Source organism: Balaenoptera ricei, chromosome 1 (genome assembly GCF_028023285.1).
Source record: "Balaenoptera ricei isolate mBalRic1 chromosome 1, mBalRic1.hap2, whole genome shotgun sequence".
Taxonomy (NCBI): Eukaryota; Metazoa; Chordata; class Mammalia; order Artiodactyla; family Balaenopteridae; genus Balaenoptera; species Balaenoptera ricei.
The window spans coordinates 147609941-147635357 of NC_082639.1; the positions used below are offsets into that span (position 1 = coordinate 147609941).

The window sequence follows — 25417 nt, forward strand, 5'->3', positions numbered from 1 at the left end:
TGAGTAATCCTTTCCACTTCATTCTTAATGTAGCCATTTCTTACTTTTTATGAAGTTCCTATCAGGCCAGTTCTTTCATTTCCTAACTAAAATGATACAGTGCAATATTACATATTATCATGTACTGTTGTAACGTAACCTAGTTTTCTGTGCTGCTTTACAGACTGAATGTAGAAACTGACACTCCAAGAAAGAGACCAAAACTTAGTTCTTCATCCCAAGGACTTGTTAAACTCCAAGAAACATCATACTCAAATGATAATCAAATTATTTCTCAGAGTCCTTCTTCAAATGGAACTAAAAAAGGTATAAGTAAATGTGTAGATTTTAAAGTTAAAGATATTAAATTGACAAATGTTAAGAGTGAGCTGGACCATGGAATTAAAAACTTTAGCAGTCCTAAGATTGCCAAAGATGTGAGACCTAAAGCTGAAGGCCAGGCAAGTGAAAAAAAATGGCCTCATTTACTTGCTCAGAGGGAGAAGATGAAGGAACTCAAGAAAGAAAGGTACAAAAAATTTAGAGACAGTTCTGAAAAATATGTTTTGGAGAAATGCAAGAGAATCCAATTTTCTCAGGATTATAAGTCCAACAAGATAATTAAGGAACCCCTCGAATCTAGAAGAAGAAAGATCAATTTCAAAATCCTAGGAGAATCTCGTGAAACCCTCCAGAAGCTTGTAGAAGAAAATGTCTTCAGTTTAGATTCTAACAAGTTAAAGACTAAGCAGGAGAAAAAAGAATGCCTGGAAGGCTCCCAGGTTTCATTAAATTTGACAAGGCACAAAAGTGAACATTTATTTTCAGATTCCACGTATAAGCAGACTGTTCGTGAGTGGGAAGGAAAATATCATGAGCATCAAAGAAGTAATGATTCAAGTTCTAGTGAAATCCTAACCCAGGTAAGGTAGTGCAAAATGAATATAGTCTTTAGCAAAGAGTTTTAATATACTTAGGTTTGTGTTGTTTCTATTATAGATAATGATCATACAGAGCTGATTCTATTTAGTCAGGAAGATAATATTGATTCTTTTATTTTACCACGATAATTCCAACTTCCTTAGGAAGCTATCCTGGCAAGTATCAAGGATCCAAAATAGGAGGGAATGTGTAAAAATATAGAAAGAAGCCATTATAGATTGTTCTATCAGAATAGCACTGTGACAGTCTTAGGCTCTTCTCTAACTCCAGGAACTATAGAACATCCAGGGGTTATTATTCCAAATAGCTATTCGTTTAACAAATTATTTTTTGAATGCCCTATATGCCAGGCACCACAATCACTGTCTTTGTTTTCAGAGACTCACTTAATATGAGGAGACACAGAAACAGCCACCTCAGGTCTGATCAGTACTTATCACCTAATATGGGAATACACAGCAGGGGATTAACATGGCCTTGGTGAGCCATGGAGGGATTAATTCAGGAAGGTTTACTGGAGGGGATAACAAGTAAACTGAGAACTGAGGATTGAATAGGAGTTATTCAGGTGCAGACAAGGTGGAGTGAGATGGGAGAAGCAGGGATGTTCCAGGCAAAGGGAACTATGTGTACAGAGATCCAGGCTAGAAGGCTTGGCATACCTTGTTTTGCTTCTAAATTATGTAATAAGTCAGCATTTGTGGACTAATTTGAGAACCTAATTGCTACAGCCTTGTTTCTATGGCAAATAACATTATATATTGATACCTTTAAGACAACTTTTAGAACTTTGGAACTTCAGAAGTTCTGAAATTTAGAGACTGCTTAAAAACAGGCGGTGGTGGAGCCTACCTACTTTAGGAATCAAGACTACAGAGTGTAGTATAAGATACTTCCTTTGAAAAATGGAGGGGTTGTAACTAGGGAGGCCAGTAGAGCTTGAGAGAGAGTACTCTTTGTTCACTGAACTTGAAGGACTCCAAAGAAGGAAAAAATTGAGTTTGTTCTTTTTATTGCTTTCTCAAAGGAAAGCTACAGTTTTCTTCTTGTGCTCTATAACCAGTTCTGTAGAGTAGCATGCAAGCAAGGAATCTGAACTTTCCAGTATGTTTAACAGACATCTTTGTATCATTGTTTGGTGTTCCCCTCGTGCTGTACATCTGAGGAACAGTATGAGAAATCCCTGCACTGCATCTTATAGGTTTTTTTGCTCTCTGTAGAATTACTACACAAACCAAAAGAGATGCATAGCATGAATATTAAGTTGTAGGGGAAGCAATTTTTGCATGATTACTTTTCAGTTATTGGAATTAAAACTCTTTATATTCCTTTGATAGCAGTCTTATCTGACTCAAAGTCATGTAGACACAGGAACAGCAAGTAAATATTGTTCTTATCTTGAATATATTATCGTTAGCATATTATTGACAGTAGCTAATCATCTTAATATTATATTTGTTGTTTTGTTTTCCTCATAAATTCCTCAGTAGATAATTATCTTCCTAAAATAATGAGTGTACCTTACAAAGAAATAACTGTATTTTCTGGATTTAGTAATCCTGTTATGCTTTCCTAGGAGAAAGTGACTTATTTTGTTTCTTAGGTTTTACAGTCCTTTGATACAGACCCTTCTCAGTTTGCACCCTCCCCTCACCATTGCTAACTAATGTTCTAGAGATTTGTGGTTTATAGGCCACTTTTATAAACGGTATCCCACTTAATTCTTATGAGTCTGTGGGGTAGAGATTCATCAGTTTATCAAACATTAATTAAAGATACCGATTATGTGTTAGGTTCTAGGGATTTAGAGATGAATAAGATGCTTTTTACCCTCAAGAAGTTCCCAGGGAGGTAGATTAGTAAACAAATACAATTGCAAATACAGTGAAGTAAGTATTAGAGCCCTAGGAATTTGGCTGGTATTAGTATAAATTTGGGAGTGAGTTAAGGAAGGGCTTATTAAGGTGGGGATTCTTAAGCTTGGTATTGAAAAATGTGTAGAGCAAAGAATAGAAGTGTTGTCCTGTCAGGGGAGAGGATCAGTTGTGTAATGGCCCAGAGTTATGAAATTGCATGGCAAGACCCTACGTGGGCACTTAAGTTGTTCATTTTGACTTGAGTTGAGATGTGTAGAGAATCTATAGAAGAGGAAGTTGGAGAGGAAGCGAGGGTCCAGAAAATGGATTTCTTTATCTCTCATGGGAAAGATTGTTTTTTATCTTGTAGATAGTACAGAGCCATTGAAATGTAATCAAGGAAGCAGTATAATCAGGTTTTTAGTTTGGAATCACTCTAGCAGATAAAACCATTTATACCATCATTATTGTCATTCCCTTTTGTCATCTCCAGGGAAGGCTTTATCCCGGTCCATGTATTTAATAAAGTATGGTAGGGGAAGGCAAACATTTAACACCCACTAAGACTTTCTTTTATAATAAGGAGGAGGTTTTCCAGGAAAACTGACATGAACTTTTCTGGATTTGGAGGTAACAGAAAATTTATTGAAATCACTGAAAGTGACCTGTGGTCAAAGAGAGTGAAGGGTAGTAGTAAAAGAATGAAAAGACTTCAAATGTCAGGAGTTGCAGGAAGTTCTATAATAATCTCTAGCTTGGTTGGCACTCCTTAGCTGAAAAGAACCTAAAGCTCTAGTGAGATTTAAAGTCAGGTGGAAAAGGCATTATAAAACCCAGGGTCATGGAATAGTAAAGCTATAATGGGCCTATGTGTGTGATGTATGTAGTGTTGTATCAGGTGAAGATTGATGTTGGGTAGTTTGGGTAGAAGCTGAATTCCCAATAAAGCAACATATGATACACTTGTTTAAAGAGGGTCTAATTTTTATACAGTGTCTTGTAAAATACAAGTTTGGTGAGTTTGGTGTTTGGAGAATTCTTAGAAGATGATTTGGTTCAGTAGTGGCTTTTGCTGAGTTTCTTGTCACCTGTATGTAGGGTTGAGTAAGTCTCATCCACTCACCAAAAGTGCCAGTGAAAAATTGAGATTTTCGATCTTTGCTAGGAGACAAAAAATAAAACACCCATAAATGATAACATTTTTCAGCTTTTCCTCCCTCAGCCATATAATAATCTTCAAGTTCCCTTTGTTTTGTCATGTCACTTTTATAAATGGCTCATTTACTCCTGGATAAAAATTTCCCACCACCAAAGGCCAGCTCTTTTTACCTTTGCCATGGTTGTTCTTTTTTTTAGGGTGACGTGTTTTATCCTAGAAAACGAGTATTTTTAAGAATGTATATATATAGATGAGTAAACCCTAAAGAATTTCTGCTATGTTTCATAACTTAATAGAATGAGGCTTTTCTATTCTAGGGGCAATTTTTCATCTGGGGGCAGTTTTGCCTCTTAGGGGGGCATTTGGCAACTGACTTGATGGAGACATTTTTTTTTTTTTCAGTTCATTGTTTTTCTTTTTATTGTGACTGTTTAAGTATGTACCCCCACACAACATAGTTTACTTGTATTTAAACTGAAGTATAAATCCTTTTCTCTTCAACTCCATTTACAATCAGATTTTATCTCTGTTACTCCACAGAAATTGCTTGGGCAAAGGAATGGAGACATTTTTGATTGTCAAGGTTGGGAGCGGGTAGGTATCTAGTGGGTAGAGGGAAGAGATACTTCTAAACATCCTACAACGCATAGGATAGCCCCCAAAACAAAGAATTACCTGATCCCAAATGTCGATAGTGCTAAGGTTGAAAAACCTTACTCTAGGTATATGCTTCGTAACTAATAAAATTACTTTTCATTTCAGAGTTTTGAAGCACCATGTTCTTCAGTGTCACTTGAAAGTATTCAAGATACAGATCAAGAGGTTACTGATATATTTATTTACTTTGAATATTTTTAATGAAATTAAGTCAAAGGGTTCCTATTTAAATAAAATATAATGAGTATAAAAACCTTGATAGTATGAAAATAACAGTGATGTCTCTGCTTAATTCAATATATAAGTTTTTATGAAGCCATGAAAAACTATTTGGAGAAGTATTTACATTTACTTTATCACCTTTTGGCCTTTTTTTCTAATAACCTCTAATCTGTTTTGAATAAAGAGCATGGAGCCTGTGGCCCACAAGTTACATGAATTTTAAATTAATGTTATGTTTTTTCATGCTTATGCCTTGGCTTGCCAAAATGCAGTATGATATTAACATGTTTTGCCTCATTTTTCTAATTAGCAACAAGATGAACATTTGTTCAATGAAAATGAGGGCACATACATATTTATTTTTTACCTGTTGCTTCATTTCTCAGCTAGAATCTCCTGGTTGAACCTCATAGAATTATTGCATGCAATTTTATCTTCCCTGCTTCTAAATTAAAATTAGATTCATAGAACACTTTGTGTTTTTCTATTTAAAGGAGACTTTAAAACCATACTGATTGCTTTTTATTTGTGACAGTTATACTTTTATGTCTTTTGGGTCAGTGCCCCTTGATAGAAGAAAGATTTCTCACCTCTGCTCTAAAGTGAGATTATACTTTAATTTCTTTGCATCAGAATACATCAGGGAACTACTTCCCTGAAGTGAGAAGGGTATTAAGATCTGGATTTCAGTTTTTGATGGTTCATAAACAATCTTAGAAATCTTAGGAAAGGTGCTCGTCATCCAGATAAAAACATATTTGGCTCCTAAAATACTTCGAAGTGAGAATGGGAATGAGAATTAACTTATTTTGGAAGTCTGTTTTGTACTGGGCTCTGTGTGAGGTTCTTCACATTATTTCATTTAATCCTTACAAAAAATACTAAAAGGATACAGATATTTAATATTCCTATTGTGTAGGTAAACTGAGACCCATGGTTGTTAAATAATATGCTTGCCTGAGGTTGCAGAAATAATAAAGTAAGAAGAGAAGAGCTATATTAGAAACCTTGTGTATGTTTATAAATCTGTATTCTTTTATCATGTGGCTTTCACATATTTGTAAATTTTTTTCTTTCCGCAAACTATCTCATATTAAGTGAATTAATTAAGAATTAATTGCTTTTTTCTCTTATTAATCTGCAGAGAAAATAATTCAAAATATTTTACTGCGGGTCTTTTGCAATTTAGATGCAGATAGTAGAAGAACTTCACGCTGCACGTATGGGAAAAAGTGTGGATTTACCTGTGGTTCCACATTCTGGAGAGTTAACAAGTATGGAGATTGACTTGGTGGAAGATGATGTACATTCCTCTTCTGGTATATCCTATATACATATGACAGTTTTATGATCTCCTATGTTTTCTTAAGAATTAATGTGCCGACATTCAATTTTTCTAATATTTAGAGGAAAAATGTTAAAATGTGCTTATTCGAAATAATAAAGTATATTTCTTTTAGCTATAGGAATCCGGTCTAAGATTTGTCTTATCATCATTTGCTTTATATATCTCACATTATTAGGCAGTTAGACATATTTTCTCTTTCTCCTTTTGCCAAGGGGCAGTAATCAGAGTTATGAGCTGTCTTTTATTTTTGCTCTTAATCATAACTTTTAACAATTTCAGCTTTGTAAAGCACTGATCAGAAATAATGCAAATTGCTCAAAGGTATTATATTCATGGATTTCTTATTTATACAGTAAAATTGTGATTATTCTCACTCCTTGGAGAAGATAATGATAGATATTACCCAAAATATGTTAGTGTACTGTTTTGAATTGTATTTGTAAAAATAGTAATGCTATGTTACATTCACATTGCATTTTTCAATTTATTAAGTGTTTTCCTATCCATCAACTTATCTGTTCCTCACATGACCCTATGAAATAACAGTGCTAGTATTATCTTTTTTCTTTCTTTTACACATTTGTCTTTTCAGTTATATTTCAGAGTACATTAAAATTAGCTTATGATTCCTAAGTACTTAACTACCAGTGATCAAGTACAGGGTTTGGCAACATAGTTACTGCTGGTGCAAGTTAATTTATGATTTAAAATCCACCCTTAAGCAATATACAATATTCTACTGGTAGATAATTAAACACTGATTACTGTTCTTTCTCTTAAGAATTGGAGTAAATGCATTTTTGTTTTTATTGTCTAAAGTACTGCCTTAAGAATGCTATCAAAGTTCTATGATATCAAAATTGTAGTTATTATACAAGTCTGTTATCAAATGTCATGAAATCCTCACTTTGCTCTTTTTCTCTAGCAAATACTGCTTCAGACAAAAAGCTTTTAATTGTTGTTGACACAAATATACTGATGAATCATCTCAAATTTGTTAGAATTTTGAAGACAACAGAAATCCAAGGTATTTATAAAACACATTTACCGATTCTGATTTTCTTATTTGAGTTGATACTTTATATTAACAGTGATGTGGGTTTTCCCCCCCCCACAAACTTATTTCCATTTGGATATGCTATTAAGTATGTGTGTGTATATATATATGAAGCATAATCAACTTAAGTTTAAAAAAAGAAGAAAGAGCCTTTACAGGTTAACCTAGCTTCTAAACTTACTCTTCTTTGATTTCCAGTAGTAGTTATTTTTGTAACATTCTCTTGACATTTATATATGATTTTAGTTCCTATTTTTATGTATTATCTCTTCATTTAGATTGTGAATTTCTTTAAAACTTTTAATTCTCCTATAGCAGTTTGATTTAGTAGCTCAATACATATTTGTTGACTTGTAAGAAATCTTCTTATTTTTTAGGCTTTGACAGGCTTGTGTTAATAATTCCCTGGGTTGTTGTGCAAGAGCTGGATCGTATGAAGGCAGGAAAATTACTGAAACGTGCCAAGCACAAAGCTATACCTGCAGTTCATTTCATCAATGACAGTCTCAAAAATCAAGATAGAAAGCTATGGGGTCAATCAATACAACTTGCATCTCAAAAACTTTGTAAGTATTGTTCTCTCAGGCTGCTTCCTGATTAAGATTTGTTTGGATGCTGACTCATTAATGAAGGGAAATGGTGTAGAACTTTAAAAAAAATTAACAGTATTACAGTGTGAAATGGCAGGGCATAGTGATGCTTTGGCATATTCTGTTAGGCTTGGTTTGGAGGCCTTTGATTTTTATTTTTCTGCTTCTCCTAGACCTTCTTAGGTTATGTCCATATTTCACAGAGAGCGACTGTATAGTTCTGTATGCATAGTTGTCTATATTACAGTACTTTGGATTCATTTTTTTAAAATACCATGTTGAGTGATGAGGCCAGTAAGTGATCTATGTTTCTGATCATTACTGCATGCAGTTAATATAATGCAGAGGCAGGCACTGTTTACCTCTGGTTTGTCAGAACCTGTAATAAGGAGGTATTTTTATTATAGAGGTCTATAGATTTTCTCCTGATTTTTTTTCCATATTAGTTTTTTTTTTTTTTAGTCATTTAAAAATCTTAGAACCTAAGTATGTTCTTCATGTTTTTATTTTATTTTTTATTTTTTTATTATTTTTTAACATCTTTATTGGAGTATAATTGCTTTACAATGGTGTGCTAGTTTCTGCTTTCTAACAAAGTGAATCAGCTATACATACGCATATATCCCCATATCTCCTCCCACTTGCGTCTCCCTCCCACCCTCCCTATCCCACCCGTTGTTCTTCATGTTTTATATAACTATTTGGAAAAAGATCTGTGTGTAAAGCAACACTGTTACCTCTGCAGAGTTTATACATACATTTAGAGGATATATTTCATTCTTTAAAAATTTGTTTCTTTCCAACTCAGAAATATTTGTATATGTAGATTTATATTATTTTAAATATGGATTTATGTTGTCTACTGTATCCATATTCACCATAGAATATGAAAGAATTCATCTTTAGATGAATCTAATCATGAAATTAACCCTGAGAAGGCTTTTGGCATAGCTGTTTAGTCTTAAATCTTTGAAGAAAAAGGGCCTCTCCCATTAATTCCTTTATTTATTCCCTTTACAAATACTTATTAGCTCTTAGTATATTCCAAATACAATGCTTATGCATTTTGAGTAGGAACATCATGTGCTGTTTAAGAGCTTTTAAAGGAAACCACTAAAAAAAAATCACTTACTAGAGTTAAGAAAATATTAAAAATATTAGAATTAAAAACACATTATATTAAATTGAACACCTTAGATGGTCTTTTTTTTTTTTTTTACTTTCCGTTATGAAAACTTTCAAATGCAGTAGAATAATATAATATAATATAATATAATATAATATAATGAATCCCTATGTACCTCTCACTCATTTTCAGTGATTCTCAACATTTTGTCATTCTTGTTTGTTCTCTCATTTCCTTTTCCCCTTCTCCCCCAACTCCTGGAACGCCTGTAGTACTTTGGTGTGTGTTGCTAACAGATAGGACTTTTTAAAACAACAGCCACGCAGCTAACAAAACCCCTGATCTAAACCATCATTTCAGTAAAGCCCCAATCCTTAAGAAGAGGTGGGAATTTTTTTTTACTCTTAATCTTTTATTGTTTTTCTTTGTTAGTTGATACAAATTGTGTTTTATTATATAATTGTATAGATGATGATAATAGTTATCAACACTTACATGGCCATTACTCTCCAGACCCTTTTCTAAGTGCTTTACAGCTAATATCTCATTCAAACCTTATAGTACTTGTGGAAGATAAATTCTTATTAGATCCATTTTATTGATGAGGAAATTGAGACATAGAGATGTTAAGAACTTGTCCTAAATGGAATATCTATCCCTTCAATAGATTGACTTTGAGACTTATTTTAGAAGAGCTAATTTTAGAATAGATGTTTTGGCCACATTTATTATTTATAGATGCTTGTTATGTTTCTTTTGATTTTTCCATTTTTATGTGCTTTTTCGATACTTTGACTTCTTCAGTCTATGCTTTTTGGGTTATTAAGGAGGATAAATCATAGTAGTGGTCTCAAACTTCTGTGCTGCTTCAATTTCTGGGTCTTCCTTGAAATCCATATTTCACTTTAAAGCTTAAATTGGTATTATTTGATCTTTGTTTTGTTAAATTGCACTTTTAGTTATAAGGTTGTAGATAGATTATTTGTGTAATTGTCTGTGTCAGATAAATCCTTTATGTGTTTCATTGTTATCTATCAAACTGATTATTTAAAACATTCTTTATATAAAATCTAATGTACTCAATACATTTATTCTGTTGATAGTGATTTTATGATATCCTTTAGAAATATCCTTAGTCATTCTTATCATAATAAAATTATATTTTATATTCTAATGGTAAATTGAAATTCTTATGAAAAAACTTAATTCAGGATTATTGAGTGAAATTAAAGTACTTGCTTGGAGAAAAGCAAGAACAAAACAGTCTTTACACTTTACATCTGTCAAGCACATTTGCCACTAACTCTAATAATTGCTTATCTTGCTGTATTATTTTCTTTTATGTAATCACAGTATTATAACAATGTATTTTTTTAGACAAGCATTTTCCATTAAAAAAAAGAAAAATGCCACAAATTGAATGCAGATAGTCCATGTTAAAATAGCCTTAGTTGACCATAATTTTAGTGTTGTCCTTACTCTTTTCAAAATTGTGTTTATTTGATGTAGTATGCATTATGGTGAGAAGAGAATAGGATTTGAAATGTGATTGACCTGGGTTTATAAGCTGACCTAGGGAAATTTAAAGGTGGAGAAACTGAGTAAATGAAATGGGGGGAAACGACCTCCCCCTGAAAAAAATGGTTGTGAAGATTGGTTGAGCTAATATATTACTTAATGATTTATGGTCTGGAATAGACGATAATTCTTTTGTGTCCTTTTACATGGGAAGGTTATACAGATTGATTAGAAAAACTAGAAATCCCTTTCCCCTAAATGGACATAGATTATTAATAGGTAATTCACAAAAGAAGAAGTACAACTAGTCAGTCCTTTGTTCAAGGCAAATATTTTCCTGTCTGTTTGCTGTTTTTAATATTGTTAATTTCTTATGTATAAAGTTTTAGTTTATATCTTTCACTTTTTCCTTCCTTGTTTTCTTTTATTGTTTCTATGTTTAGAAAGCTACTCCTTCCCAGCACTTGATAGGGACACAGTGCTCAGTGCACTGGGAATATGAATTAGTAACTTTTCAGGAGAGCAATTTATTAGTGTGTATTAAGAAGCCAAAAGAGATGGTTCTCTTTCTAGAAATGATTTTAAAGAAATAATCAGAGTTGTTCACAGTGATTTATATAAATAATGTTCATCACAGCATGATTTATGCAGCAAAAAAATTGGAAACAATCTGTCTAACAATTGGAGAAGTTACATATAATGATGTAGCCATATGAGAGAATATTGTATTTTGAAAAATGTTAATGACGTGTGATATTAAAATAAGATTTAAAAGAATATAAAGTGCAATCCCAAATTTCTTAGATTAAGTTAGACAGAGAAAGACAAATATCATGTGACATCACTTATATATGGAATCTATAAAAAATTAATACAAAAAACCACTTAGAAATTTGTCTCAGTTCTGAAGGCTAGAAGTCTAAAATCAGTGTGTCAGCAGGGTTGTTTCCTCATGAGGGCTTTGAGAGAAAGATCTGTTCCAAACTGCTCTTCTTGTCTTATAGATGGCCATCTTCTCCCTGTGTCTCTTCACATCGTCTTCTCTCTGTGCACATCTGTCTCCAAATTTCCCCTTTTTTTTTTTTTTTTAATTTATTTATTTATTTATTTTTGGCTGTGTTGGGTCTTCGTTTCTGTGCGAGGGCTTTCTCTAGTTGTGGCGAGCAGGGGCCACTCTTCATCGCGGTGCGCGGGCCTCTCACTGTCGCGGCCTCTCTTGTTGCGGAGTACAGGATCCAGATGCGCAGGCTCAGTAGTTGTGGCTCACAGGCCTAGTTGCTCCGCGGCATGTGGGATTTTCCCAGACCAGGGCTCGAACCCATGTGCCCTGCATTGGCAGGCGGACTCTCAACCACTGCGCCACCAGGGAAGCCCTTCCCCTTTTTAATAAGAATACAAAGTCCTATTGGATTAGGGCTGACACTAATAGACTCACTTTAACTTGCAAAAAGAATAAAAAACAAAAATAGGATTTAAAAGAATATGAAGTACAATCCCAAATTTCTTAGATTATGCATATATACTTATAGATGGTGGATATTGGTAATACTGAGCTGATGGAATTATGAGTTATTTTAATTTTCTTAATATTTGCTGAATTTTCCAGATTTTCTATAATTATTTTATTTTTATAATTAGGTAAAAATAATTAAAAGCAAAAATAAAGTTATCTGACACCTCCCACGTGAGACGTTTGTTCCATCATTTTTATATTTTTTTATTATATTTTTGTTGAATCATTTATCTGCCAAATATTTGTATCAGACACTTCTAAGTGTTGAAGCTGCAGCAGTGAATGAGACATACAAGGCCTGCTGTTGAGAAGCTTTAATTCTATTAAATGTTAAAAGTCATATTAACTATAATTCATACAGAATTTATTTTGGTATTGAATGTGAGTAGAGGTCGTTGCTGTTGAAGTGCCATTTAAGCTGAGTCTTAAGTAATAAATATATGCTACTTAAGGAACACATGATATAAGCATATATTGGGCCAAGTGTTTCATATGAATTTTCTCATTTAATCGTCCTGTTAAGCAGTTTGTCCATTATTACATGTCCAGTATGTGGGAAAGCAGGGATTCAAACCCAGATCAGTCTGTTTTCAGAGTCTGTTTTGTTCACTTTTGAATAGTACCTGAGCAGGTGCTCAAAAATATTTGTTGATAAAATATTTCATGAATATTCTTGTAGTTTTAGGTATATCTTCCAGGCCCATGTGTCCTAGAAAAAATGACAGAACAGGTATTCTTGAACTTTGATACCTTTAGAGCATGTACTGTTGCCTTTAAACATCCTTTTTTGGGTCAAATTGAATTACTAAAGTTAGCCAGTGATTTTGAGCTGCCCATTTTGCATTATTGTGGTATTTACTCTGTGAGCTAAAAGAAGGAAAATTGGCTGCTATAATATATGTCTGTCTGGCTGGCTGGTTGTCTGATTAAAGAACTGAATCACTTCTTCCTAAGGCTCATGCTGTGAGATCAGTTGAGTTCTGTCTAGATTTCACCACGAGATTGTGAGACTCCAAAGAGCTTGTCTTTTGAATGTCCAATTACCTAGCATAGGCACCTGGTGCAAATTAGACCCTATATAAATATTTATTGAATGCATGAATGAATTTTCTAATTTGAAAGTTTAGAGGACTAAGTAACTGTAGGCTGAAAGTTGAGGGGAAAAAAGGTTATAATCTGGGAACAAAGTTGAGGCTCATTGTCCAGTACATCTTGAATTTCAGTGTGTAAGAGAGTTGCCAAGGACTTAAATCAATCTTTGGGTCCAGGCTCCAAAGATTCTTATCCAGAAATGGGTCTGGGTAAGTACCCCAGGGAGTTCTGAGGCAGGTAGTGTAAGGACTTATAAGAAATGCTGTCTTTGGTCCTATTCCTACACATTACATTATTTTCACAAAAAAACAAACTTACTACATGCTTTAGGGCTTGAGAATGCTAGAGGACACTCTGTCAGCCACATATTAGCATTTGTTAGAAATTACTTTTTGTATTCTCTGCCTAGCGCCTGTGTTGCCTTCTCCTGTACATCTCTCTCTAAATGTTATTGCTTAGAGTTTAAGAAAAAGCAGACACATGAAAGTGGTTCTGTTGCTGGCAGAACAGTTGCTTATAATTTTACAGACCTCTTTTAAGTTGGTAATTTTAAGCATGATGTAATCATATAATTTACTTATGTTAAGTCACTAAGTGACTGAACTGAGACTAGATTTGTAGCTTTTGGTTTCTAATATGGCATTTAACCTACTGATCAGATTTTTTCCGTTGGGTTTATTAATAGGCATATCCTATTCCATTTTACTGATAGTAGCAAACTAATCAGTTTATTAAACCCACAACTATATGCTGCCTGAATTCTAGATCCAGAATTTTCAAGGCCTTGTTTTTGTTGTGTCTTATCTTCCTCTTCTTATTTAAAAAGTTTTCTTTCTTTTAGATGATTTGATTTGTAAATATGGCCTAGATTATTCATACAGTTCCCAGATTTTTAGTGTGCTTATTGATTGTTGCTTTTACTAAATTTGCAGATGGATTGAGCGATGAGAACAATGATGATCGTGTATTAAAATGCTGTCTTCAGTACCAAGAATTATTCCCTTGTTCTCTTGTTATTTTGTGCACGTGAGTTTCATGATCATTTTACTTTTTAAAAAAAAATAGCGACTTATATTAAAGAATTTAAAAAAATCATACTGTGTCCCCCATACCAAGATGAAAAACATACATACTTTTCTAAATCTGCCAGTAAGTATATTCAGTTATATCTCACATTCTTATGATGTGCAAGCTATAGAAGAATGAGATTTGAATCTCATGGTTTCATTTCAACTTAAGTTATATGATATTTAGAAAACTTTTGAAAAAGCAGGGAAAGTCAATTTAACATCCCAAAAAAATAGAAATAAAAATCTGACATTTTTGGTCATGAGGCAGGCAGTAGAGTTAATTAACTAATTAATTAATTTGTGGAGAAGGGCTAAGTTATGTTGCAGTTATATCCTTGATGCCTGTGATAGAGTTAGAGTTGGAATTTTGGATCTACCACTTAATCAGCTTTGTGACCTTGGAAAGTTGCTTAATGTTTCCTCATGTGTAAAATATAGGGAGGATAATAATACCTGTCTTTATAAGGTTATTGTGAGTATTTAGTCAGAAAAAATATATAAATGACTTAGAAGAGAGCCTAGCACATAAAATTATCTCAATAAGAGTTTTTTCCTCCTTCTCCCTTCCTCATTCCATTCCTCCATTCCCAACTAATGTATTCATAACTTAGTTCTAAGGTAAAAGTATCATAATGTTAAGCAAAATTGTATTCATCATGTATGAGAAAAGGCTTTAAAGGAACTGATAAGAGCAATTTTAATTTGCAGTTTTAGTCTGAATTGTATTCACTGAAAAATGGACTTTTTACAGTTTCATGATCATGCCTAAGTTCTCTGAAATGGAGTGATTATAGAAATGAATAGCCATAAGATTTTTCTTGTAAGGGGGCTTGGTCAATTATCATTTTAGCTGTGTTCAAAGATAATGTTATTTTTTTATATTAAAGGAAATATTAGAGATTTCTATCTCTAGTTTCAAATTAGTTTTTAATCTAGGACATAATATATCATGTTGGAGTTTGTTGAAGGCTGAAATAGAATTAGTAATATGTTAATCATTTTGAATTTGAGATAAACTAAAATTGAGAGATAATTTTTATATAATTGTTTTTTTTTAGTTCAACTTAGAATGAAAATTAAATTCGTGAGATTTTATCAGTTCTCCATTATTTCTGCAGTCACTGTTTTGGAATTAACAGATGTAACAGTTTTTTTTTTGTTTTTTTTGTTTTTTTAATTAATTAATTTATTTAGTTTTGGCTTGTTGGGTCTTCGTTTCTGTGCGAGGGCTTTCTCTAGTTGCGGCAAGCGGGGGCCACTCTTCATCGCGGTGCGCGGGCCTCTCACTATCGCGGCCTCTCTTGTTGCGGAGCACAGGCTGCAGACGCACAGGCTCAGTAGTTGTGGCTCACGGGCCCAGTTGCTCCGCGGCATGTGGGATCTTCCCAGACCAGGGCTCGAACCCATGTCCCCTGCATTGGCAGGCAGATTCTCAACTGCTGCGCCACCAGGGAAGCCCGTAACAGTTTTTAGTGAAATGAAAATTTGTAGTCAGACTACTTTTAACTGACATCATCAGGCGAGCCTGTTTTTTATTTTTATTTTTTCCTATAAAGTGTGATAATCATACTGTGTTAAGTCACACATACTTAATGTGAGGATACATTTATATTACTTAAATGGATGATGATTATAATAATTAATATTAATAACGGTGATTAGGAGAACCCTTCTATAAACACTATATACTATACCTCATTCTAAGTGCTTTACTCACATTTACAATCCTAAATATGGGCCAGCAACCCCCAGTTAATATCTCCAGTCCACATCTCTCTTCTAAAGTCTCGACTAGTATATTCATCTACTTATTTGATATCTCTGTTTGGATGTCTCATAGACATCTGGAACCTACCATCTCCAAAAATGAACTCCCGATCTCTCCTTCTAAACTGTTCTCCATCTGAATAAAAAGTGCCATCTTCCACCCATTTGCTAAAGCCAGAAACCTAGGAGTCATTTTTGATTCCTGCCTTTCCTTCGTAATCTATATCCAGTTAAATAGCAGGTCTTGTATGGTCTTCTTTTCTTTGTCTACTCTGCCACCATCCGATGTCAAGTGATGTTATTTTTCCTGTCCCTTTTCTGCTCTAAGACCCATTATGCTCTCTACTTCAATACTTACTTTCCATTTGTTTTTCAAAAAGTAATAATGGTATTTTTAATTTTTAAAAAGTTTCGTTATGAAGAATTTCAACAACTTTCAAAGTGATGAAGAGTTAATAAACTCCTAAATACTCAGTTACAACAATTATCAAGATTCTACCATTCTTCTATTATCTGTATTTCCATCTACTCCCTGTCCCCCTATATGATTATTTTTATACAGTTCTTTATATTTTAAGGGAAAATGTATAATATTAAAATGCCCAAATCTTAACTATACAGTGTTGACAGTGGATACCCTGGTGTAGCCCACATCCCTCTTGATACATAGAATATTTCCATTACCCCAGAAAATACTCTCATGCCCCTTTTGTGCTCTTTTCCTGGTTTCTTAAGGTGGACGCTTAGATCATTTTTTGAGACTGCTGTCAATTTCCCTTTAAGCACTGCTTTAGCTGCATTCCACAAATTTTGATATGTTGTGTTTTTATTTTCATTCAATTTAATACATTTTATAATTTTCAGGAATTCCCTGGCAGGCCAGTGGTTAGGACTTAATGCTTTCACTGCCGGGGCCCAGGTTTGGATTCGATCTCTGGTCGGGGAACTGAGATCCTGGAGCCATGTGGCGTGGCCAAAAAAAAAAAAAAAATTATAATTTTCCTTATAATTTCCTTTTTGACCCATAAGTTATTTAGATATTTGTTGCAATTAATTCCAAATATTTTCAAATTTTCCAGTTATCTTTTGTTATTGATTTACTCTTTAATTCTGTCATGACTTGAGAACATAATTTATATGATTTCTATTCTTTTAAATTTGTTAAACTTTGTTTTATGGCCAAGTATAAGGTCTAACTTGGTGAATATTTTATGTGCACTTAAGAAGAATGTATTCTGCTCTTGTGGGTAGAGTATTCCATAAATTTTAAATAGGTCAATTTTGTTGATAGTGTTGTTCATGTCTTCTGTAACCTTACTAATTATCTGTCTACTTGTTCTATGATTACTGAGAGAGGAGTATTGAAATTCCCAATGGTAATTGTGGATTTGTTTACTTCTCCTTTCTGTTCTCTTTGTTTTATTTCATGTATTATGAAGCTCTTTAGTCAGAGGCATACACATTTAGGATTGTCTTCTTGGTGAATTGACACCTTTCTCATTATACAATGTCTCACTTTGTTACTGATAATATTCCTGGTTCTGAAGTTTCCTTTGTTTAGTATTAATATTACTACCCCAGTTTTGTTTGCTTAATATTTATATTGTATATCTTTTTCACCCATTTACTTTTAACCTATCTGTGTCTTTATATTAAAGTAAGTATTTTGTGGATAGCATGTAGTTGGTACTTTTCTTTTTTTCCATTCTGACAATTTCTGTCTTTTTAATTGATGAGTTTCTACTATTCACAGTTAATTGGTTGGATCAGAATCTACCATTTTGCTAATTATTTTCTATTTGTTCAGCTATTCTTTTCTTCCTTTTCCTTTTTTTTTTTTTTTTTTGCTTGGATTAATTGTGGTGCCATTTTATCTCCATTATTGACTTTATACCTTTTTGAAAAAACTTTTTAATGGTTACTTCAGTGTTTATAATATACAGCTTTACTTGATCATAGTCTACCTTTAAATAATACTATATTGCTTCATGTGTATTGTAAGGATTTTAATATGCTTCGAATTTCTCCCCCTGTCCGTTTTTGCTATCATTGTCATATATATATTTTACTTTTACAGAAACTATAAACACAATACTTTGCTAATATTTTTGCTTCAGCCATTTACCCTCTAAAGCAATTAAAAATAAAGTGAATATTTTAATCTTGCATTCCATTTTTAACACTCTTCATTTCTTTTTTTGGATCCAGGTTTCTGTCTGGTGTCAGATTTCTGGTCATATTCATTTTGCCCAAACAACTTTCTTTGACATGTTAAATCTGTTGGCAGTGAGTTTTCTGGTTTTGTTTGTCTGATAGTGTATTTATTTATTTATGTTTGAAAGATATTTTTACTGGATGTACAATTCTGGGTTGTTTTTTTTTTTTCTTTTTCTTCTGGTATTTTAAAGATGTCACTGCATTTTCTTCTAGCTTGTTTGGTTTCTGATGAGAAGTCTGCTGTAAATAAATGTTATCTTTTACCTCTGTGTGTAATGTGTCTTTTTTTTCCGTCTCATTGCTTTCCAGACTTTGTCTTTTGTTTTTTTAGCAGTTTGTTTTAGCAGTCTTTAGCAGTTATGGCCAGTTGTTTGTGGTAGAGGAGAGGAAATTATCCTGCTTGATATTCTCTGAGCTTCTTGGATCTATGGTTTGGGTGTTCATTTTTAGTTTTGGAAAATTCTCAGCCAAATATTTCTTCAAATATTTCTTCTGCCCCATTCCTTCTTTTCTCCTTCTGCTATTACAGAATTACATTGTAGTAGTAGTCATCCATGATGACTCCAGTGATCCCTGCCTCTTAGTATTTTTTGTTTGTTTGTTGGTTTGTTTTCTTTTTTTTTTTTTTTTTTGGCTGCGCTGCATTGTGAGATCTTACTTTGTTCCCTGACCAGGGATGGAACCCAGGCCCCCTACAGTGGAAGTGCAGAGTCCTAACCACTGGACTTCCAGGGAATTCCCTGTGCCTCTTAGTATTAATGCCCTTGTGTAGTCCTTTCCTACATTGTACCAGGATTGGTTGTCTGTGTGACAGATAGCATGCATCAGAAGCGGTGGTATGTCACTTCTTAGATTAGGTTATAAAAGCCTGGGAATTCCTTCTTGGGCACTCTTTTGTTTCTTCCATCTCTCTTGGGTCACTTGTTGTGGGGAAGCAAGCTCCATGCCGTGAGGAGCCCTGTGGAGAGGCCCACATGCTGAGAAACTGAAGCCTCCAGACAAAAACCAACGAAGGGCTACTCCCTGCCAATAGCCACATGAATGAGCAGCAATTAAATCTTGAGATGACTGCAACCCCAGGCAATAATAGCACGCTTCACCTTTGTGAGAGACCTGTGAGCCAGAACCATTCAGTCAAGCTACTCTCAGATCCCTGAGTCTTAGAAGCTGTGTGAGATAATAAATGTTTTTTCAAGCTGCTAAATTTTGGGGATTAATTGTTACACAGCAGTAGACAACTAATACATGCATATATTTTGGACCATTTGATCTTGTCCAACAGCTCTTACGTATTTTTTTAACCTTTTATTCTCTTTTGGTTTCAGTTTGGATAATTTCTTTTGACCTGTCTTAATGTATGTTGTTTCTTTCCTCACTTGTGTTGAGTCTATTGAGGAGCCTGCTGAAGGCATTCTTCATTTCCGTCTGGTTTTACATGCTATTCACCTTTTTCATTAGAGCCTCTAACAGATTAATCAAAATTACTTAAAATTTCCTATCAGATAGCTTCAACATCTGTGTCGTGTCTGAGTCTGGTTCTGTTGATTGCTTTGTCTTTTGGCAGTATGTTGCTTTTTTTTCTGGGCAGAATTTATATGCAGATTTTAGGACTCATCTTCTCTGTGGTTTCCTCTCTTCTTCAGGTTCCCCCTTAACTTTCTATATGCTCTGGCCAGTCCTGAACATTGCCTTCTGACGTTTCAAGCCATAAAGGCTGTGGCTTTCTGTTGTAAGGCATTGATGAATTGGGGAATACCCTCAAGCAAAAAGATAGAAAATTGTAGCTCTTACCAGTGCAGCATCTGCTTCTTGAATGTAGATTCCCCTCCACCTTCTGCCTACATTTGATTGCCTTCTAGTGCCTTCAAATAGGGTTTTTTTTGGTTGTCTTTTTTTTTTGCTTTTGGTCCAGATTTTCTAATTCTTGTTGTGGGAGGGTTAGTCTGACCAAGCTACTCTGCCGTTAACAAAAGCTGGAAGCCTACTAGTTGCAAGAACAACAGTTTGGTAAACACAGATCTGATCATGCCATTTCCCCATTGAAGCCCTTAAATCTCTTTCCATTTATTAATGTTCTTGCCTTTCTCTGTAGCCGCATAAACTGGTTCATGCACTATGCTCTAATCATACTGGCTCTTTCAGCAAATAGCAAATTCACATCATTTGTCTTATGCTCATCCTAAGTAAATTTATAATTGCTTACCCTGTGTAAATTATTTATCTTATTATGGTTCTGTATGTTTATTTATCTTGGGATGATCATATTCTTGTGTTCAAATCCATCTCCCACTTACCAGGTATAACTTTGGACAAGTTACTTAAACTTTTTATACCTCGGTTTCTTTCTTTCTTTTTTTTTTTGGCCATGCCGCATGGCTTGTGGGATCTAGGTTCCCCGACCAGGGATTGAACCCAGGTCCTCAGCAGTGAAAGCGTGGAGTCCTAACCACTGGGCCCCCCAGGGACTTCCCATACACCTCAGTTTCTTATGTGTGAAATGGGGATAAAAATTAGTACCACTCCTACCTAAGAGGTTTGTTGTGAGAAATAAATGGATTGATATATACATAAAGTGCTTAGAACAGTGCCTGGTACCTGGGAAACATTCAATATATAATAATAATAATTATTCTCAAAAGCTCAGATGATTTGATTCTAGTGTATATTTATTTATCTTCTATATTAAAAAAATTGTTATCGTTTGTTAATATATATGCTGAAAATCACCAACCTCTGAATAGATTCCATGTGTTTTTAGTTGCCATGTGATTTATCTTATAAAAAATAAAATATTTTTTCTTCCTAACCCAACCTTAGGGATGATAGAAATTTAAGAAACAAAGGCCTAATAAGTGGTGTGAAGTCACTCAGTAAAGAAGAATTGAGTGCAGAATTATTAAACTTATCTCTGAACACAGTTGTATGTCATCAGCCTTGTATATCTAAACAACAATTGAAAGCAGGTAGTATTCTTACTACAAATAATTAGAAATATATCTTATTTTATGTACTAAGAATATTGATAACAGTTGGAATTAATAGTAAATTTTTATTTGGTACATTGAAAGTAAAATTGTTTGGAGTATTTTCTGGCACAAATGGTAGAGATGAATGAATATTATAATGGTAATCCAAGAGAAAATATAACATTATTGCCTTCTACATATACTTTTACAAATTAATTTGAATTTTTGTCTGTACACTCACATACATTTTTATATACTTATAATCACTGTGTGCATCCTATTTTTTACCTCAGAGTATACCTTTTAAATTAATAGTAGCTACAGGAAATATTCATTTGAGGTAGAGAGAAATTTTTAGTTTATTTTAAAAATTAGTTCCATATTCATAACTTTCTATTAATACAGTAAAAACTCAGTAATAGAGAAACTTGAAGGACTCTAGTAATAATTTTTTTTAAAAATTTGAACAAATATTTAAGAAAGCTAAAGGCAATACTGCTGTTTTATCTCTTTTTTTCCACCAGAATAATCTGTTCTATGGCTTGATATTTGTTGAAATATATTAAATCTTACAGAATTTATAAATGCATCCCTCCATTTCCCTCTGTGGGAAAAATAATTATTGAAGTCTCTAAAAGCATATGTATATGCTTCATGTATTCATGTATCACATGCTACTTATTTGACCTTTTTGGTAATAAAATTTCTTTTGTCATAATATTCAAAATGGCATTTAGAGGGAGTAACAGAATATTCTAGTTTATGGTTTTTCAAGGGAAACATGCGTTTGGTTTGCCCATTATATTACTGTCATTTTAAATCCTTGGTTTGTATTTGTAGAGATAAGCCCCTTAATACATTGAATTTTGCCATAAAGAAATTGCAGTTGTTTGCAGGTGTCAAAGTAGTAATTATATTGAAATAATATCAATTAAAATAATCAAAACTTATTTTAGAAGGGGAAGGCATAAAGGTGGTTAAGTCAGAGCTTTCAGTCTTTTCAAAGCAATTTATTGATGTGAGTTGCGATTGGAAGAATATATTATCTTTGGAAGAAAACACATTTTGATCCATAGTTCTTGGTTTTCTATTATAAATAGATGCAAAGCATTATTTTAATTTTTACTTTTTTTGAAAATAATAAAATTTAAATTTTGGTTAAAATATCACACACATTTCTCAAATTTCTATTTTAGTAAAAACATTTCGTCTCCTTTTGTCAAAAGATAAAGCTTTTGCTAATGTGATATATTTATGTTGAGTCTAAAACAACTGTACTAGAAATAAATGTTTCTAAATACTGTTTTATTTTTATTTTTAAAATTATTTATTTATTTATTTATTTATTTATTTATTTTTGGCCGTGCCGCACGGCTTGCGGGAGTTCCTCAACCACAGATTGAACCCGGGCCACGGCAAGTGAAAGCCTGGAATACTAACCACTAGGCCACCAGGGAACTCCCATGAATACTGTTTTAAAAATAAAGTATTCATTTGTTTTTTAGGATCGAATACTAATTATATCCATTAAATGTTTATTATTTATGGCCAAATACTAATTATATATGTAAAATATTTACTATTAGTGTCCTAAATAAAGCCTGTAACTATTTGTTTTAAAGAAGCAACACCTTTAGAGAAGAGCTGTGAGGAGGAATCTACAAACTCTGGACTATGCGTTCTACTTGAAAGCATTGTATCTGATCTCAAAAAATCTCTTGGAACAGCTTTATCTTCAATATTAGAAACAGAAATGAAAATTGCTTTTGGAAACCTTTGGATGGAGGTGATTATTTCAACTCTTAGTTGAAAATTTCCTTTTTATTGCTAAAGATTTATTACCTTATTTTAAGAAATATTACTTATATAAGATGTGTAAGCTTTATTGTAATAATCTACATCACATTATATTTTTTTCTTGAAGTTTTTGGAATAACTCTTTGAAAGCTAAGTGTTGGGCATTTCCTAAAGTTTAGGACTATATTTTATCATTCATTTTTCTTGAATTTTATTTTATTTTTATAGAGCAGGTTCTTATTAGTTATCTATTTTATACATACTAGTGTATACATGTCAATCCCAATCTCCCAATTCACACCACCACCATCACCCCCACCCCGCCTCTTCCCCCCTTGGTGTCCATCCGTTTGTTCTCTACATCTTATCATTCGTTTTTTTCAGTGAACAAATATTTATTGTGTGTCTACAGTGTATCAGACACATTGCCTCCATGGAGCTTAAATTGAATTCAGAAAACCTCTCATTTTAAGTTTATTTGAGTCAAAATGTCTAGTATAGGGAATTACCTTAGCAATATGTTTTCAGAAAGAGAAGTTAAATGTTGGCTTATGTCATGTAAATATGAGAATCAGAGTATAAATTTGATATTAGTAAAATATTTTGAATTTTCTTTAGATTCACATCTTTTCTGCAATCAGTAAAACACCACATTTGGCAATAGTGGCCTTTTTAGTGTAATGTTTGTTTGCTATTCACATTTATCATTAGGAGAAACTTTGTTTCCCATCAATTGTATCTCTTCCCAATATTCAGTGAGATTCTAGTATTTGCCAATGTGGCTTGATTATATTATCAAGTGTTGAACCAAGATGATGAAGAATGATCAGATTCTTCTAGGAAGGTTGACGTAAATTAGATTTCATAATAGAGTCTAGGAAAGTCATTGCATATGAACGATTCAAAAAAGGGTGTGCTGACATCTTGTAGTACTAAATGATCAATCTTGTTTGTAAACATGTCTTTACAAGAGTGTAGCAAGTGTCAATTATAGTTGACAATTTTTTTCTATATAGATTTTTTTCTCTAGTTTTATGAAATAGATTGATTTCCTCATAGAAGTGACCATGTTGAAAAGTAGATCGACAACTTTTGCTGATTAGAACTATGCTTCTTCTGATTAGAACTGTGTTTTCTTTTTGCACACATAGTTTCTGAAGCTATAAGGATTAATACTAATATGAATTTTACAAAAGCAATTTGCAGTGGAATTAGCATTTTAAGATTGTGATTGGCGTTTAATAAAACATCTTTTAGTTTAAAAAGAATTCAACTATGTTTTACCTGGAAATATATGTAGGAATTCCTAAATAGGTACTTTTAAATAATAGGAATAATAAATAAATCAATGATGCTGTTTTTTTCTAGGTGCTGTACTTGAAACCACCATGGACTCTAATACATTTATTACAGTGCTTTAGAAAACATTGGTTGGCTGTATTTGGATTAGTTATGGAAAAGAACTTGCTTTTAACTGTTGAGAGCCTATATGAAAATCTCTCTAAAGGTTTGAATCTTTTATCTTGTCTTTGGAAGTGTTGTATTAAAGTCAGACTAATAGATATACTCCATGGAATGTGAAGATGAATTAATAAGAGATTTGTCAATTAGTTCTTAACCATTTATACTTCTAATTTCTTAAGGAAATTTATGGCAGCTGGATGAATGGATGCAGTTCCTAGAGCTTGTAACTGTTAATTGTATTATTGTTGATGTTCCTGGATATTGTGAATATATAATTTTTAATAATGTTTGAAAACTTTTTAAAGTTTATTTAGGTATGCCAATAGAATTATGTGGATTTTTTTTCATTTCTCATCGTGTTTAACACTCAAACTTTGACTACATTTCATGTACTAATTTAAAAAATAGTTTATCAAGGTTTCTATTTAAAATACATGGATAAGGAATAGGAAACCTTTGGCTTTGGTGCATAGTGAATTTTAGAACCAAGATGAGACTAAAATCAACCACTTAGTTGGTAGTTTTTAAACTATGTTGCACAGAACCTTCTTGAAGTGCCTCTGGAGTTGCCACAGATTGGAGGTGGAAAGGTTGATGGGGAGCCTGATAATAGCAGGCCCTCAACCCCAACTTTAGCCATTCAGCTTTCTTTTGTTTGTTTATATATAGAGATTCCATGTATGATTTAAAAAAATAGTTTTTCTGCTAAGAAGCAAAAGATGTGAAAAGCACTGGTCTAATGTTATTAAAGTCTGTGTTTTATTGATATGATTAAGGAAACAAGACTTGAGAGGGTAAGTGATTTCTCCAAAGTGAACAACTAGATTTGTCTTGCTATACCTTTAAAAAGCTAAGTATAGGACTTCCCTGGTGGCACAGTGGTTAAGAATCCGCCTGCCAATGCAGGGGACATGGGTTCGAGCCCTGGTCCGGGAAGATCCCACATGCCACGGAGCAACTAAGCCCGTGTGCCACAACTACTGAGCCTGTGCTCTAGAGCCTGGGAGCCACAACTACTGAGTCCACGTGCCACAACTACTGAAGCCCGCAGGCCTAGAGCCCGTGCTCCGCAACAAG

At 33.4% G+C, this 25417-nt stretch overlaps 1 protein-coding gene across 16 annotated transcripts in view; it reads left to right on the forward strand.

The window, feature by feature from the left end:
• SWT1 (SWT1 RNA endoribonuclease homolog) overlaps window positions 1–25417 on the forward strand; it is a 101764-nt gene that overhangs the window by 17912 nt on the left and 58435 nt on the right. For 14 of the 16 annotated variants that reach the window (XR_009505646.1, XR_009505643.1, XR_009505649.1 and 11 more), the window contains 10 exons: window positions 164–902; window positions 4477–4530; window positions 4699–4758; window positions 6005–6134; window positions 7089–7190; window positions 7598–7786; window positions 13992–14085; window positions 20931–21076; window positions 22702–22865; window positions 24245–24383. Coding sequence is in view for 12 of the 16 variants with exons in the window: in XM_059937868.1 (XP_059793851.1) it covers window positions 164–902; window positions 4477–4530; window positions 4699–4758; window positions 6005–6134; window positions 7089–7190; window positions 7598–7786; window positions 13992–14085; window positions 20931–21076; window positions 22702–22865; window positions 24245–24383 (1817 nt within the window). In the remaining 4 variants the exon portion in view is untranslated. The remainder of the gene's footprint in view (window positions 1–163; window positions 903–4476; window positions 4531–4698; window positions 4759–6004; window positions 6135–7088; window positions 7191–7597; window positions 7787–13991; window positions 14086–20930; window positions 21077–22701; window positions 22866–24244; window positions 24384–25417) is intronic. The other 2 variants (XM_059937953.1, XM_059937877.1) reach the window with 2 other exon arrangements.